The sequence below is a fragment of the Sminthopsis crassicaudata genome, chromosome 1 (assembly GCF_048593235.1).
Source record: "Sminthopsis crassicaudata isolate SCR6 chromosome 1, ASM4859323v1, whole genome shotgun sequence".
Classification (NCBI taxonomy): Eukaryota; Metazoa; Chordata; class Mammalia; order Dasyuromorphia; family Dasyuridae; genus Sminthopsis; species Sminthopsis crassicaudata.
Genome location: NC_133617.1, coordinates 138,471,682 through 138,488,414, shown reverse-complemented (window position 1 = coordinate 138,488,414; position 16,733 = coordinate 138,471,682). Strand labels below are relative to the sequence as shown.

The window sequence follows — 16,733 nt, the reverse complement described above, 5'->3', positions numbered from 1 at the left end:
GTATCAAGATATTTAATACAGTACATATATCAAAAAATTGGAAATTAAATATCCATCCATACCATAAACAAGGGACTAAAATGAGGTTTGGTTCACAAATGCAACTAATAATTATAACAAAATTTTGTGCAATAATAAACAATGGAATATGAAATTTAAGTGTAGAACTAGAAATGTAGTACAGCAATGTAAATAAACTCTCCAAAGTTATTGTGAGGACAAAATCAGATACCGATTTCAAAGTACTTTTAAAGTGGATATAAAAGTTTCACCTCAGTATTAATAAAATAGTCAAACATTTGAAATAGACTGTGAGGGAGAGAAACAGACCAGGATATTAGGAATCAGCCAAGAGAACATAGGTTGATTTTTTTTTTTTTCAATTGCAAGTGGAAGGAAAGTGAAAAGCTATAGTTAAAAGAATTTTCAAAGATTTACATCATTTGGCTAAGGAGCTTATATAGATAATATCCAAAAAGCAAATAAGAGGAAGAAAGTTACATCACATACTCTGAAAGCTATGTGAAAGATGTTGAAGATAAATAAAAAAGAAAAAGAGAAATAATATGATTATTAGGCAATCCAAATGAGAGATAATGGGTAAAGTGAGATAAATAGGTGATTATTAGAAAAGTAGAATCAAAAGGACTTAACAAACGACTGGATATAAGAAACTAGAAGAGTCAAATATAATTGGAGAGAAAAGTTGAAATTCAATGTGGACATGCTAATTATGTAATTCAGACAGACCACCAAAGTGAAAATATCTAGTAATCATGAATGGAATGAAGTTCAAAAACAGAAATCAGTGTTATAACAGATTTAGTACATATATGACCTCCTGATTTAAGAATTATTTTCATCAAAGTGACTATTATCGCCATGTGTTCACTGGAATACATAAAATAAGGGAAAAAAAGAGACAATAAGCAAGCATTTAAGGACCTACTATATATCAAAGTCTGCTAACTAATGAGACTATAAAGACAAAAAAAAAAAAAAAAAAAAAATAAGATTCTTCCTTTTCAAAAATAGACTAAATAAGGAAGCAATATGCACACATCTAACTATATTCCAAATAGGAAGGTAGGAAATTAGAAATTTGAAGTTTCACGTAAAATGTTACATAGGTAATGAGTCTGAATAGCATCATGAAAAATGTGAGTGATACATGAGAAGAATGCAAGCATTCCATCACCAAGAATAATCAGTGACAAAAATGTGGGGAATACCCACAATTAGGAGAATAGAAGAAGAAACATAAGACAGATAAAGTCATCCAGGATAAAAGTCATAGAAATCAAGTCAAGTGAATATTGAGAAATGTACAATTAGAAGAATAGTGTCTGAAAATTAGAATGGATCAAATTAGAATGGATTAATGACTCATGAGACAACAGAAGTATTAAAAAAAAAAAAAACAAAGAACATGAAAAAAATGGAAGACAGAGAAATAATGTTCAGATAAATGAAAACAACAAAAAGTCTACACACCACATTTTCAGAATTACAAATGAAAACTGCCCAGATGTACTAGAGGTTGATGATAGAGTTGACCAAGTGCCTGTTAAAAAGTCTTCTGAACGTTAGTCAAAATCCAAAAGTCCCACACATCAAAGAAAAAACAAAAATACCAAAAAAACCCTTCAAGAATCTAAAAAGTATTCAAATGTCAAGTAAACTCAAAGAGGATGAATAAGATCATAGTTTCTTTGTTTAGTTTGAAATAAACTCCTTGAAATACAATTTTCACTATCATGAAAAATTGACTCAATGAAATAAGTGTTTTCAAAGCATTTCTGATAAAAAAACCAAAGCTGAAGATCTCTGATGAAGCATATAACTCAACAAATCAAGTCAAAACTTCTAACTACAAAAGGACTAGAATAAATAATTCAGGTGAAATTCCTTTCAAGTTTAAAATTGTAAAATTATTCATAGATTTGATTATTTGATAAGTCTTAACTTCTGGATATCTAAGTATAATGATTTTCTCAAATTGCAAGTGATCACAAAATTCAAAAGTGATAAGTACCTGATCCAAAATCTACTGATTTACAGATTAAGAAATCAAAGCCCAAATAACACAAAAAAAAACAACATAGCCCTATTATTAAAATTTTTAAAATATTATTTTTCCCTATGTGTGTTCAGTGTCTCAAAATAGATGAGTATTATCTCATATACAACACTCAATATGAAATAGGAATCTATTAACTTGATGGAAGTTGTTAGAAATGTTAAGTAAAGCAAAAGTTGTTTACTTAAATTTAAACTATAATAGATATTCCAATTATGAATATAAATAGATGAAAATTTAAATTTTAAAATTGTTTCTTCTTGCTTCAAGTTTTTTCCACAGGAGGTAACTATAAAGGAAAATGAATTAACTATATCTATATAAAATTTCAGAATAATTTGAAAATCGCAAAACACTAAAACTTAAAAATTGGCTGTTTTGTACAGATTTATATACACGAAAAACTTAAATGATATTTAATGTGCAATTACCCTACATTATCAAAATTACATTAATTATACATTTCCAGACTGTACCATCCTAACAAACACTTGATTTTGTCTTGATAAAATACAAGCCACACTTGAGCTATATATGTAAAAACCTCCTTACTTTCCAAAAGAATATAAAATTAGATGTTTTTAGTAGCCAGGCACATAGTAGGTGCTTAATAAATGTTTACTGACTGATCAATGGAATAAGAATGAAGATGTCATACCAAGTGTAGAATCTTTTTTTACATCAGATGGTTCTCATTCATTTTACAAAATATTTTTAAAATAAAACAGAAAATCCTTCAGAAAAATAAATGGAACATTTTACACCAGGTGGTTCTCATTCATTTTAAAATAAAGAAAACAGAAAATCCTTTAGAAAAATAAATGGAACATAGTTAAATATTATACAACAAATATAGGGAAATTTCAATACCTTATCTGGCCACCACTGCAAATCTTCTCCTAGAGATACGGGGCTTTGCACAGGTGTATTCTTCTTATCCAAATTAGGTTCTCCTTCCTTGCTTGTAGAGCCTCTCTCATTATCAAATGAGGCTCCATCAAGCCACCTTCGCTCACGCAAACGTAAAACGGATTCACGTTCACGCAACAGCTCAGAGTCTCTCTCTAAGGGAAGAAGGAGAACTGGTATGCAATTGGGTCACACCAGTGGGATAAAAGTAAGCCACTCTCTAGTAAAGACCCTTCAGGATGCAACTAACAGCAGTTTATCTACTGACAAAAATTTAAAATAGACTTAGGTCTCAGAAGTCTGACATGCAACATTCTAAGTATTAACCATTTCAAGTACATGAACCAAAAATTGCTATAAGTGGCAAATTAAAAATTCTGGAAGGGCACAATTGTTCCAGCAAACACAATGCTTTTTTGGTAAAATTTTTTAAATTACAAGTAATTTTATTAAAATATTCATCAACCTAGTGGCAAACTCGCTTAATAAAAACTCCAACTTCTGTTAGATAAATTTATGCAAGCCAAAAAGAGTGTTTAATAGAGAGTCTCTAGTAATAAAATAAAGCTGTACAAAAAGTATTCTGAAAAAGACAAATCAAATCACATTAAATTTATATAAAACTTTGATAATCCAACCACTTTCTTTAAAGTAGTATTTTATAGAACTGGATTTATAAAAAAAATTTTAAATAATCAAGAATATTTAATAGTTCAAATTAAAAAGTTCCAAAAAGCCAAACAGGTTTTAAAAAGGATCCTTGTAGGAAAGAGTTCCTTACCAAAATGCTTCCCCTCCAATTGGCCTACAAACTGTCTAAAGCCAGTACTCTGCAGTTCGCTCATGCAGATTTTTTTTTAAATGAGGTAATCAAAACTAACTTGCCAAGAGTCAACTATGCATGGAAAATAAGGATTAGAAACAATTCGTAGTAACGTCTTATAAATAACCTTAGGAAAGGGAAAAAAAAGGAGGGATTTAGAAGGCGTTATGTCAAATGTCGAACATCTGAACATGCACATGATGTACATTAGCCATTATGGAAACACTGACTAAAACCAAAAGATATTACATATTGATATCATACATATCAAGTAACCATCATTGCCTCTTTTAAACCTTGGGTGTTTTTACTAAAAGGGAACAATTTCTAATGACATAAAATAATGGCTTATCATAACGTGACCAATAATTCCTGGAATTTTGACCCAAGCAATTATACATATACTTGATATTGATATAGTTAAAATAAAAGTAAAAATAGCTACACTAAATCAAAATACAGAGGTTGGATTAACAATTTAAAACTGATCTGTTCACTACTGTGTAAAAAGCATAAAAAGACTTAGTATCATTCAAAGGTAATATTTTAATTATTTGTTTTTAGCACTTTATCATTTATAAACTGTTACTTGTAATCTAGTTCTAAGAAGTCTTTCATGGGTTTTAAACTTATTCCCCAGTCTCTTCTTCATGATAGGATTATCATGCAAACCTAAGAACCATGGAAAAGGGCTTTCTGAATGATTCATGTCATTACAAAATAGTATTTGGCTATGAGCTCTTAACTAGTATTCCTAATGAAAAATTTTATTATATAATAAAAACTTGATTATAAATCACAAATAGTCATAGATTACAAAACCACAATCTAGATAAAATCATGACCATAATACTACTACTACTGTGGCTCTTTGAAGAAAAGTGAGAACCACCTACCTGTTCTTTTCCCAGAATCCTATGCAAATGCTAGTTGACAATAATTCAATTTGTGATAATTAGAAAAAAATTAAAAGGAAACCATCATGCATTTTGTCACTAATGTTCTACCATGATAAATACTGAGCAAAAAAGAAAAAAAAAAAAAAAAAAAAAAAAAAAAAAAAAAAAAAAAAAAAGTGCAAAATTACCTCGAGATGAGCCTAGCCTGGAAAGTGATGAACGACGAAAGGAAGGATAACCAAAGTAGCTAATGTCTTCTGAAAACATAGCATCAGCATCAATAATAACACTTGGGTGTGCAGAATGAATATCAGCATCAAGAAGAGACATAAGATCCTCTATAAGGAGAATAAAACATTTAAGTCCAATATTCACAGATCCTATTCAATTAGAAAAAAGGATTGATAAAAATATTTATAATAAGATAAACCTAAATTTTATGAGTTGTGGAACTTATATTCAGGGCTCCTTTTTACTAGTTATCAAAGCAACATTAAGAAAAACCTGAATGATTAAACCATTAACATTTTCTCTTCAAAGTGAAATTTGTAAGTTAATCAATTATGCCACTTCTACAAGATGCTAAAACCCGTAAAGGATTCAAGAGAAAATTCTGTGCATGAGCAATCAATTAGGACAATCTACCAACCTCCAGGTAAATACGATTCACTTGCAGTATCATCCCCATCATCTCCATCTTCATCATCACGGCTGAGCAAATTATTTACAGCAAGGTTTACATCAAGATTTGTTCGCTGAAGTTCCCGAATAATAACACTTCTAGACTTCCCCTGTAAAACAACTTGAGCCTTGGGAGAAAATACATAAGAAGGGTTTGTCATTTTATTCCAATCTTTTTTTTTTTTTTTTTGGGGGGGGGAGGAGGAATTTCCCCATTTTGTTATACTGAATTAGAATACCAAAGAACATTTTTATATTCATAAGAAAACAATTTTTAAAAAGTAAACTATGAAATTTCTATTACTTGCCTTAAAAAAAAAAAAATTCATAATAAATTCCAAATTTATAGCTCTTCTTTATTCTATGCCATTTTCAATAATGGCCTTTTTCTGGGGGGGGAAAGAGTTATACTAGTTTATCACTTCATGATGTTAACTCTTGCTTTAAACAAAAATTTTGTTTGGCATAGGGATTAAAAAGAAGGGCTTGGAGTGAGGACCATCTGGGATCAACTCCTACCTCTGATATCAGATGACTAACCCTTGATAGATAACCTAATCTCTGTGTGCCCCATCACAGAGTTCCCTATATTAATGAGTTTTCTCTAGCTCAGTGCACCTAACATACCCTTGAACATAATCAATATACCTGTGAAATGAGTTCTTCTGGAATGACAGATGCAGGAATAACAGGCTGGGGCTGACTGCCTAATAGGCCAGACCCTCGATCTCGTCCTGTCCGAATAACTCTGGTCTGTCTTCGTGAGTCTCGAGCTCCAGCAGATGACCTGCCAGAAGATCCTCCTCCACTTCCACCCACTCCTGAACTCCAGCGACTTCTAAATATTTGAAAAATGATGCATACAATCAGTATCTTTAATTTTTGAAAAGTTTCAAAAAAGATGTCTATTTCATCAAATTTAAATAAACTTACTTATCCATATATCATGGTAGTTCATCCTGACAGAAAAACCAACTGAGGTTTTAATTAGCCTTGTCCCAAGACAGGGAAGGTTAGTAAAGGGGAAAAAATGTTTTTGGTATACAATTTGTTTTAACTAAATGCTTTTACAGTTACTATGTAATGCTTATTTGCAAAAGCAACACTAAGACGTGCTTAGGAGAAACAAAACTTACTTTCCAAAAGTTAGTCTTAACATGACTGAAAAACAGCTCAACAATAGCTGTTTTAACAACTTAGAAAAATATGCTGAGGTGCCAAAATATATTTTCCATCTAAACTAAACAAAAACATCTCAAATAAATACAAATAGTGTTCAAATGAGTGATTTTGTTCAAATGAGTGATTTCATGATTTCATATTTTGGAAACATTATTTACACATGACTTCAAGATATGTAAAGGGTTGAAATAAATAAGGAAATCATGAGAGGCTACCCTAAAATAAATTATTTAAATTAAAACATGTGCACTATCCATATTCTCTTTCAATTAGCCCAGAAGAGACAGGTAAAAACAAAACAGGAACTACAGAGAATGCAATAGAAACAACAATCCCTCTAAACTTGTTATAACTGGAAAAACAAATAAAATAAAATAAAATCCTGGAGCCAAGATGGTGATTTTGCTCATTTTAAAACAACAATCAAACAACCTAAATGAGAACACACTCAATTTTTCTTTTTCCAGCTTTCTAAATCATGTTAGAACTTACATTCAGGGGCAGCTAAATGGCACAATGGATAGAACACCAGCCTTGAATTCGGTAGGACCCGAGTTCAAATCTGGTCTCAGACACTTAATACTTCCTAGCTGTGTGACCCTGGGCAAGTCACTTAACCTCAGCCTCAAAAAAAATAAAAATAAAAATAAAAAATAAAATAAAATAAAATAAAATAATTAAAAAAATAAAGTTGAACTTACATTCTATTGACATTCCCTGCTTGAATTTCCATGCCATAATGATGCCTTTGAGGATGACTTGAAAGGGAGTTTATATTTCACATTCACAGTTAAAATAAACTTCAAATTAACAATGCTAATGAATGTGAGAGAATAAGGATCTGATACTTTATTTTCTGTCTCAAAGTTGAATGTTCTTTTCCATTATATCATGCCTCCTAGAACTGTGTCATCAATACTTCCCCCTTCTGTCATTCAGGCATTTTTCAATTGTGTTCAATTCTTTATGACCCTATCTGGGGTTTCCTTAGCAGAGATGCTGGAGAAATTTGCCATTTCCTTTTCCAACTTATTTGACAGGAAGAAACTGAAGCAACAGGATTAAGTGAATTGCCCAGGGTCACATGGCTAATAAGTCAAAGGTCAGATCTCAACTCCTAAAGATAAGTCTTCCTGATTCCAAGCCTAGCACTCTATCTTCTGCACAACCAAGTTGCCCTTCAATATTTTCCAATTGAGTTCAATTCATTTCAAGTCTCTCTTGACAACATAACATTACTAAAAAACCAACAGGTGGCAATCTTGTCAACACAATGAGATGGACACATGTGCCTACATATTATATACAGATGCTTATATATATCATATGCACGTATATATGTATAAAACATGTTTTAGAAATCTGTTGTCCTAATGAATTTTCCCTTTCTTTTGTCATCTCAATGTCTATCTGTTTTCAAAAGCATTTTTTTCTTTTCTACCAAACAAAAGCAAACAGAACAAAAAATACTGGAAAGTTTTGAGCACAGAAATCTATACTAGAATCAACATCTATTTTAAAAAGGAGAAAAGCCAAAATCTATGGCAACATCAATCTTTGGTATTTCAAATTTTTAGTCACTTCAGCCACAAAAATATTTTGAAAGAGTTAAAACAAGAAAAAAGAAGCATATTGAAATTTTTAAAAGTAAACATTAAGTTGGCCTTAAAAATAAGAAAATCCAATCAACATGTCTCCATTTTTGTTACTGATTCTATTCTGTATCACCTCCGACATTTTGTATTAACCACATTTCTTTGTCTGAATTAAGTTCAGAAGTTCACAGGTTCAGAAGTTCAGTCTTTCTCTGAGTTAAGTTTAAAAGTTCAATTTCCCTATAAATAATTTTAATTAAAAGAAATTTATTATTTCTACAATAGCTGTCCTTGACCAATTAGAGGAAATGTGTTATCTATATACCATTACTTATTCTTGCAGGTGGACTAAATCAATCAGAATTTCTAAGTAACAAGGTGGAAGAATGGGTTGCTAGCTCTGCACTCCTAATTTCCATCCCAACATACTGTCCCAGACACCAATGATCTTAAAGGCTTTACATGTAGCCAATCACAATGTTTTCCCCACCAATGATGCTGCCTTCTGTCTATAAATGATAATTTTTTAAAAAGTAAAATTGGTCAAATGAAAAAGATGGTACAAAAGTTCAATGTAGAAAATAATTCCTTAAAAATCAGTTTGAGACTGGTGATGGAGGGAGTTATGTGCATACAAAAAAAAAAAAAAAAAAAAAAAAGACTGAATGTGGATCATAACATAGAACTTTCACCTTTTCCATTGTTGTTTGTATGGTTTTTCCCATTTTTTTTCTCCTTTTTATCTGATGTTTTGTGCAATATGATAAAGTGGAAATGTTTAGATAACTGTGGAAATATGTTTAGAAGAATTGCATATGTTTAATCTATATTGGATTACTTCATGTCTAGGCAAGGAAGTGGGGAAAAGGAGGACAAAAAATATGGAATACAAGGTTTTGCAAAGATGAATGCTGAAATCTATCTTTGCGTGTATTCTAAAAATGAAGATATTAAAATTTTTCAAAAATTATAGTTTTTCTACCACTTTATGTTGGAGGAGCATTAAAAAATATTTGTTTGCAATTATCTTAAAATACTATGTGACAGGATACTAAGTTTAAATTTTGAGCTCTAAAACCAAAATTTCAACATGACTTCTATGGAAAAGCTAATTACAAAAGATTACTATTTTCCCTTTGTTGAAATAACCATTTAGTACAGAAACCTGCTCAGACTGCTTATCTGAGCATGGGGGTGGAACAGATATTTACTGAAATACATTTCATAATCCAAGGATCATTTTTTACTTGAAAATTATCTAGCAAGCATGATATTAATAGAAGAACCCCATTTTTATAAATATATTTTTAATAAGGAAAATTGAATACAGTGATCATGAAAGTAAGAGATATTACTTCTATGTCATATGATTCTCAATAAGATACCAGAGAATTTGCAAATCCAGAAGAATGAAAGCCTTCAAGTAACACAATAGTCTTCAAATATTTGATGTAAAAAATTTTTAAAGAAATTAGAACTGTCCAAAAATGGAATAGGATGCATCAAGAAGCAGAATTACCCCTGAAATCAGGTCTTCAAACAGATAAGCAAAAGAGCTGTTGGAAAAGAAAGCCTTTTGGATCACATACAACTAAGTATCACACCTCAATTGGATTTCTTGCCATTATCTACCTATCGATCTATTTCTATTTATGTTCATTTATCTTCAGTTGTTCAATGTTGGTAGTCTGCAAGGCAATACTGCTCAATCTTTTGTTAAACGTCACTATAGGTTTTTTTTTAAAAAGCTACAATATTGGCCTTAACTATACTATAAATCTCTACTTGGCAAATAAATAATGTATTTGCTGGGTACAGGAGTGATAGATCTCAATTTCTTCATTATGGTGAATATTTGGTATCACTTAAAGCAAATGTCTTTACCTTTGACCATTTCTGACTTTGTTCAGTTGGGCTCAAACTACTACAATCATATACCTCACACCTTTATTCCTTTTAATTTCTGTTCATTCAATTTAACTGTTTGGTAGATTTTATTATACATACATCACTAATTCTGAAGTTGTATATGTATTCATTTAATTTACTGTCAAAAGAAATGAGTCAATTTTTCACTTCTTATGAATTGCTCTCAACTTGCAACTCAATTTAAAAATTTATATTTTTCAAGATAAGATTTTATTTTTTTTAAGTTAATTTTATAATTATAACTTTTCTTTTGACAGTACATATCCATGGGTAATTTTTTACATTATCCTTTGCACTCACTTCTGTTCCGAATTTTCCCCTCCTTCCCTCCACCCTCTCCCCTAGATGGCAGGCAGTCCCATACATGTCAAATATGTTACAGTATATCCTAGATACAATATATGTGTGCAGCAGAACCGAATTTTTTGTTGCACAGAAAGAATTGGATTCAGAAGGTAAAAATAACCTGGGGAGAAAAACAAAAAATGCAAACACTTTACACTCATTTCCCAATGTTCCTTTTCTGGGGGTAGCTGATTCTGTCTGTCATTGATCAACTGGAACTGAATTAGATCTTCTCTTTGTTGAAGATATCCACTTCCATCAGAATACATCCTCATACAGTATCGTTGTTGAAGTATATATTGATCACCTGGTTCTGCTCATTTCACTCACTATCAGTTTATGTAAGTCTCTCCAAGCCTCTCTGTATTCATCCTGCTGGTCAATAATATTCCATAACATTCATATACCATAATTTACCCAACCATTCTCTAATTGATGGGTATACATTCATTTTCCAGTTTCTAGCCACTACAAAAAAGGCTGCCACAAACAGGTCCCTTTCCTTTCTTCAGTATTTCTTTGGGATATAAGCCCAGTTAGTAGCACTGCTGGATCAAAGTGTATGCACAGTTTGATAACTTTTGGGGCATAATTCCAGATTGCTTTCCAGAATAGTTGGATTCTTTCACAACTCCACCAACAATGCATCAGTGTCCCAGTTTTCCCACATTCTCTCCAACATTCACAAGAGAAGACTTTAGAAAATTCCACAAACATTTGATCTTTTTTAGTTCTTTATCTCAATTGATATCAATTGATTTAGTTATGAGGCCCTTGTCCAACTTTGCATAAACAGTTCTGTTCTTCAAAGGTATTTTTTGCAATGCACATATTGTTCAATAAACTGCAATATAACATGGATGGCAAAGTCAAGTTTGTGGTTAACTGTAATCCAAAATGACCAAGCATGCAATGAAATGATTTTTAAACCATTTGAATGCAAAATGAAACAATTATTAGTACCTCAAAATCTTCTCAAATACCATTGGGAGCCAAATAATCATTTCACATGACCTCAATCCTTTCTTGTCTATCTCTCTCTTACACATACAGTTGTGTTTATAAAGAAAAATACCCACCAGATAAACCACACCAAAAAAGCTTGTGTATAGTCACTTACATATTTACTTCACAGGAAATAGCAAAGAATTAACTGGAAGAGTGAAAAACATTGGGTGAGCAACACAATTTCTATTTTTCCAAATTTTTAGCATATACAAGCTTATGAAAGAAAAACTTGATATCTTTAATATCTTTAATGTGAACTATTTTCTTTCTTCCTATATTCCTATCTAACAGAATATTCCAAATCTTCCAATATTTCAATGACAATAAGAACAAACAGTAAATGTGATGTTCAGTTTTCAATTTTGATTCTCAAATATTCCCTTAAGTTAGCCTAATTTTCTCTGACACCAGCCTCTACATAAACCTTTCCACAATGCCACCTGGTTTTTCCTCAGGTTCTACTCCTCTACCAGGGACAATCCAATGATCATATGAATATCCACTGATACCTCTAAGTCTGTAGAATATATCCAAATTTATTTTTTTTTTTGTTGAAAGTATGTATTACTGATGGAAATCTATTGGAGTTTATAGAAGGCAATTTTAATCATCTAATTGTAGAGTTTTTACTAGAAAATCTTATTAACAAAAACATATTTCTGGTTATTGCAATCTGCTACTCTACCTTCTGCTACGAGGATAATATTGTTTCTCATAATGCAGGGAACAATTAGAAAACCAATGAAGTTTCCAGCTTTAAATCTGTGGTGGTCTAGACTTTCATAAAATGGAATTTTCCTTTCTTGTAAGTAACAGAAAAATGTACTTATTTTTCTGCTAAACCTAAGATTATTTTGATACCTATTATTTGCCCTTAATTTAAGACTTTCTCCAGTAATTCTATTTGTCAACAAAAAAATTCCAAGAGAAATGCAACAATAGAAAGTGAAAAGGATTGCAGAAATTGTCGTTGATTAGCTACCCAAATTTGACAGAATCATTGGATTTTTCTGGGTCTGTTCCCAAACATGAAAATTGTGATACCATTCATTCATTATTTAAAATCTATGCATATCTACCTTTTAAAAAACACTTATTTTTAATCAGCAACAATCTAACTTTTTCCCCCTCCTATCCTAACCTCCTAATTTCAAAAGAAAAATAAAACCTTTGTTATAAACATGCATACAATTCAAAATAAACAAAATTCCCATTGGCCGTCTTCAACCAATTTTATGTTTAATTCCGTGCTCTATATCCCTCACCTCTAACAAGAGGGTAGAATATTTCATCATTAGCCTTCTGGAATTGTTTAGTCATAACACTGTTCAGATATTTCTCAAGTTGTCTTGTCTACAATATGGACAACTAGACTGTGCAGTGGATAGTTTTGCATAGTAAATAATTCTTGGTTGTATGACTATCTATATGCTTTACCTTCTGGAATATGGTATTCCAAGCTCTCCATTCATTTACAGTATGTACTGTATGATCCTGGCAATGAATTCTTGATTTTTAAATTCTTTCCTTCTGGATACTTTCAATATTTTTTCTATGAGTTGGAAGCTCTGTACTTTATCTAGCAAGTTTTCCACTTGGAATTTCTTTAAGGAAGTGACTGGCAGATTCCTTCTACTTCCACTTAGCCTTATGATTCTAAGAAATGAGAAGTTTTCTTTAAAGATTTCTTGAAATATGTTGTCTAGGCTTGTTTGGTCTTGAAACTCAAGTAACCCAATGATTTTTAAATTCTTTTTCCCTTGATCTCTTTGTCAAATAAATTGTTTTTTCCTTAGTTTTTTAACTTTGTTGTCTCAATGGCTTTTAATTGGTCTGATCTTATTTTCAGAGTTTTTGGTACTTGGGCGAAGTTCTGTGCCTCCTTTGCCAAACTATCAATTCCTTTCCCAGTTTTTTTTTTTGCCATGGTTATAGTTTAAATTATTTTTTTAAAAAATTCTTGTTTCACCTCTTCCAGCTGAACTTGGGCTCAAGCCATACTTTTCAATGAGTTTTTGCTTGTATTGAAGTCATTCTTCTTGTTCCAACCTTGTGTCTTCAGCATCACTATCACCCAGAACAGCTTTTTACTTTTTGTTTGTTCATTCTTTCAGTCTACTTCTTGATTTTGGACTTAATGTTTTAGCATTCTCAAAATGGTCTAATCCAAGATAAATAAAGCCAGATTGTTCCCCAGACTCCAGATTGAGCTCTGTTAGTTCCTGACCCAAATCAGAGAATCAGTATATGTTACTGGACTCAGCCATTAGGAAAGTTCTGGTTCAATAGCAGAACTAACTACAAGTTCTCCTTTTGTCTTAAGATTCCTGTTTAGTTATTTTTCTATAAATTTCAGATTGGGCTAGAGACTGGAATTAATACTTCACTCTACTTTTGAGGTATCAGTCATACTGTGAATGCCTTCTTCTGAACTTGTTCCTGTTGCAGTACAATTCCTAGGGCCTAAGACTAGGTGAAGTGTAGGAGCACAAGTCCGAGTCAATGTGCCCTGGTCCTATGTTTGCACCTAGTCCAGTAATAGTGTCTTGTTATGGCCTAGGATGCCTTCCTGCCCTGGTTCTCAGTACTCTTCTGGGTACTGATCACCTATAACTTTTTCTTGAATTTCCCTAATGAGGATTCAGTCTAGAGTTCTAAATCTGTTCCATCACCAACTCCCAGTCCTTCCTCCATCTTTATAACCGCTAATCCATGAATGGATTAAAATGCAGCATTAGAAACTCTCTACATCATAAAACTGTCAGCTACTAGTTTCTTGAAAACCAGATTATCCACTTAAATTTTTGTTTTCTAAGTACTTTCCATGGAGTAGGAACTTAATAACAATTTGTTAAATAAAAAATGGATTTTAGAGAGCAATAAAATTGTACCGACTCTAGAACCCGAAAATGCATGCTGAGGTAAAAATTCGGCCGTCTCCTGTCTGTGTGAATTTGGGCACCACTCTGGTCCTCAGATTTCTGTGAAATGAAAGTCACACACACACACACACACACACACACACAGACACACACACAGACACACACACACACACACACACACACACACACACACACACACACACACACACACACTTTTTTGCTGAGGCAATTGGGATTAAGGGACTTGCCCAAGGTCACACAGCAGGAAGTATCAAGTGTCTCAAGCCGATTTGAACTCAAGTCCTCCTGGCTCCAGGGCTGGTGCTTTATCCACTGTGCCACCTAGCTGCCTCCCATATATATTTTTAAAAGGCTCTTTAAGTTTATAGCACAAACTGCCACTGAGTAAAAACAAATAGAAAAACAGATTAAAGGATTACAGGAAACAAATTTTTATTATTTAGGGTGGCATAAAAACAATTCACTAAAACAGTAATTTATCTATGATAAGTATCAATGTAGAAAAGTCACTCATCCTAGTTTTTGAAATTTATGAATGCTATGATATTGCCTCAACATCATACATCTTTTTGTTTCAATCTCTGGACACAGAATGATAGTAAGGTGGTCCAAGTCAATAAGAAAATTCTACTCATCTTTTGAAAGTCAAGATAGAAGTACCCAGGTTGAACATTTCTAGGCAGGCCTTGTATTTTGTCATTTGTACTTCTCTTATAATTACACACAATCACTTGGTTTCCCTATATAATTATCAATTGCAGCATACATAATTTCATCATCAATGTGATGGTACTGCCTTTCCATAAAAGTGAAAATTAATCATTTATGGGTCCAAATTGTTCCGATTCAAGGGAGGGAAAAAAGCACTTTAACAAATATTACTGATCCTCAAAATAACTCTGAAAAGTAGGTTATTTTATAGCTATTATTATCCTTATTTTACAGCTGAAGAAACTGAGGAAATACCAAATGACCTGTCCAGGATCACAGAGCTACTAAGTTTTAAAAGATGGATTCACAAGTCTTCCAAATCCAGTGCTCTATCCATTGCACCACCAGCTGAGTATTCTGTATAGGTGAATTATCAGCTGTAAGAACTACTTTGAATCATAGGACCATACACACACTTAGATCTAGATGGGATAGTGAGAAGACTAGATAAGATGGGATGAGAGAATAAGATATTTTCAATAATGCTGTAGACTGAATTAAAAAAAGTAATGAGGCTACAGAGCAAAAGTAGAAAAGTAGAAAAGAAAAAATATTTTCACTGACTTAGGAAAAGAAATGCAGAACTGATACAGTAAAAGCTTTTACTGAATTCTAGCAGAAGCAAAATTTTGAAAAATAAGTCTTTCCAAGGTCTGTTATTTCTTCAGAATTAGTCCTGTTATGACTGATACAGATTTTACTTAAAATATCACATTAATTATGGTTATGTTATTATTAAAATAATTCCATTCTTTGAAAATTATAAACACTACCATAATTCTTTCCATAACTATTTTCTAAATAAAATGAATGGGGACAAATGCCCCCATGCTAAGGAGATTTTACTTTTTTTTTTTAATTTTACAAGTTTTAAAATGTTTAGATAAAAATAATTGTGACAATTCATAATTTTTCCAGCAATTATGATTCATCTTCTTAAAAGGCAATTGTCCAAATATCGTTAAAACTGAATTTACATGAACAATACATTTACAAAATGTTCTACATTCTATGCCTTCCTTAAGACCAGGAAACTAAGATATTTTAAGATTACAGTGTTAAACTCAGTTTTATAAAAGCTTAGAGAAGAATTATGAATATAAGAGGTCATATACATTTAAATACAATTGTTCTTAAAGTCAATCAAGACTGCTGAGAAAGAAAAGGCATTTAATGTTTTCAGTTAAAATTTTAAAAGCTCTTTAATAAGATCTGGTGGAACTTATATCTATTATGTATAAGTCACTGTGCTAAGGAGGAGAAAGATCATGTTCAAAATATCCTATTTACACTAGCTATATGTTTTAAATATATTCAATTTATTTCAATATAGTCAATTTTTTTCTACATTCTAGTTAAATACAATATTCAATTGTACATTTTAGTCATCTTTAAATTATGATTTAAGTTAATTTTATACTCTCACTTTCACCTCTTCAACCCCATTATCAAATATTTTTAAGCTATTTTCTTTGACCTGTCATTAAAATCTTAATTTCAATCTTATGATTCTTTGTCAAGATATTTTTTTCTTCCTGGATTATTCTTAATTTGTTAAATTCCTCATCTCCTAGTATTTTTGATAATTTCTTCTCGAATTCACCTATTCATAAAAAAGCTATTAAATATATGTTAAAGCCACAGAATTGATCAAATTTAGAATTTTTT

At 31.6% G+C, this 16,733-nt stretch overlaps 1 protein-coding gene across 7 annotated transcripts in view; it reads right to left on the bottom strand.

Moving 5' to 3' along the window:
• Positions 1-16,733, bottom strand: part of UBR5 (ubiquitin protein ligase E3 component n-recognin 5) — a 147,763-nt gene that overhangs the window by 79,543 nt on the left and 51,487 nt on the right. For 5 of the 7 annotated variants that reach the window (XM_074267798.1, XM_074267806.1, XM_074267834.1 and 2 more), the window contains 4 exons: positions 6,041-6,230; positions 5,361-5,520; positions 4,900-5,049; positions 2,951-3,162 (listed from right to left, as the gene is read on the bottom strand). In XM_074267798.1, the coding sequence (XP_074123899.1) occupies positions 2,951-3,162; positions 4,900-5,049; positions 5,361-5,520; positions 6,041-6,230 (712 nt within the window). The remainder of the gene's footprint in view (positions 1-2,950; positions 3,163-4,899; positions 5,050-5,360; positions 5,521-6,040; positions 6,231-16,733) is intronic. The other 2 variants (XM_074267821.1, XM_074267829.1) reach the window with 1 other exon arrangement.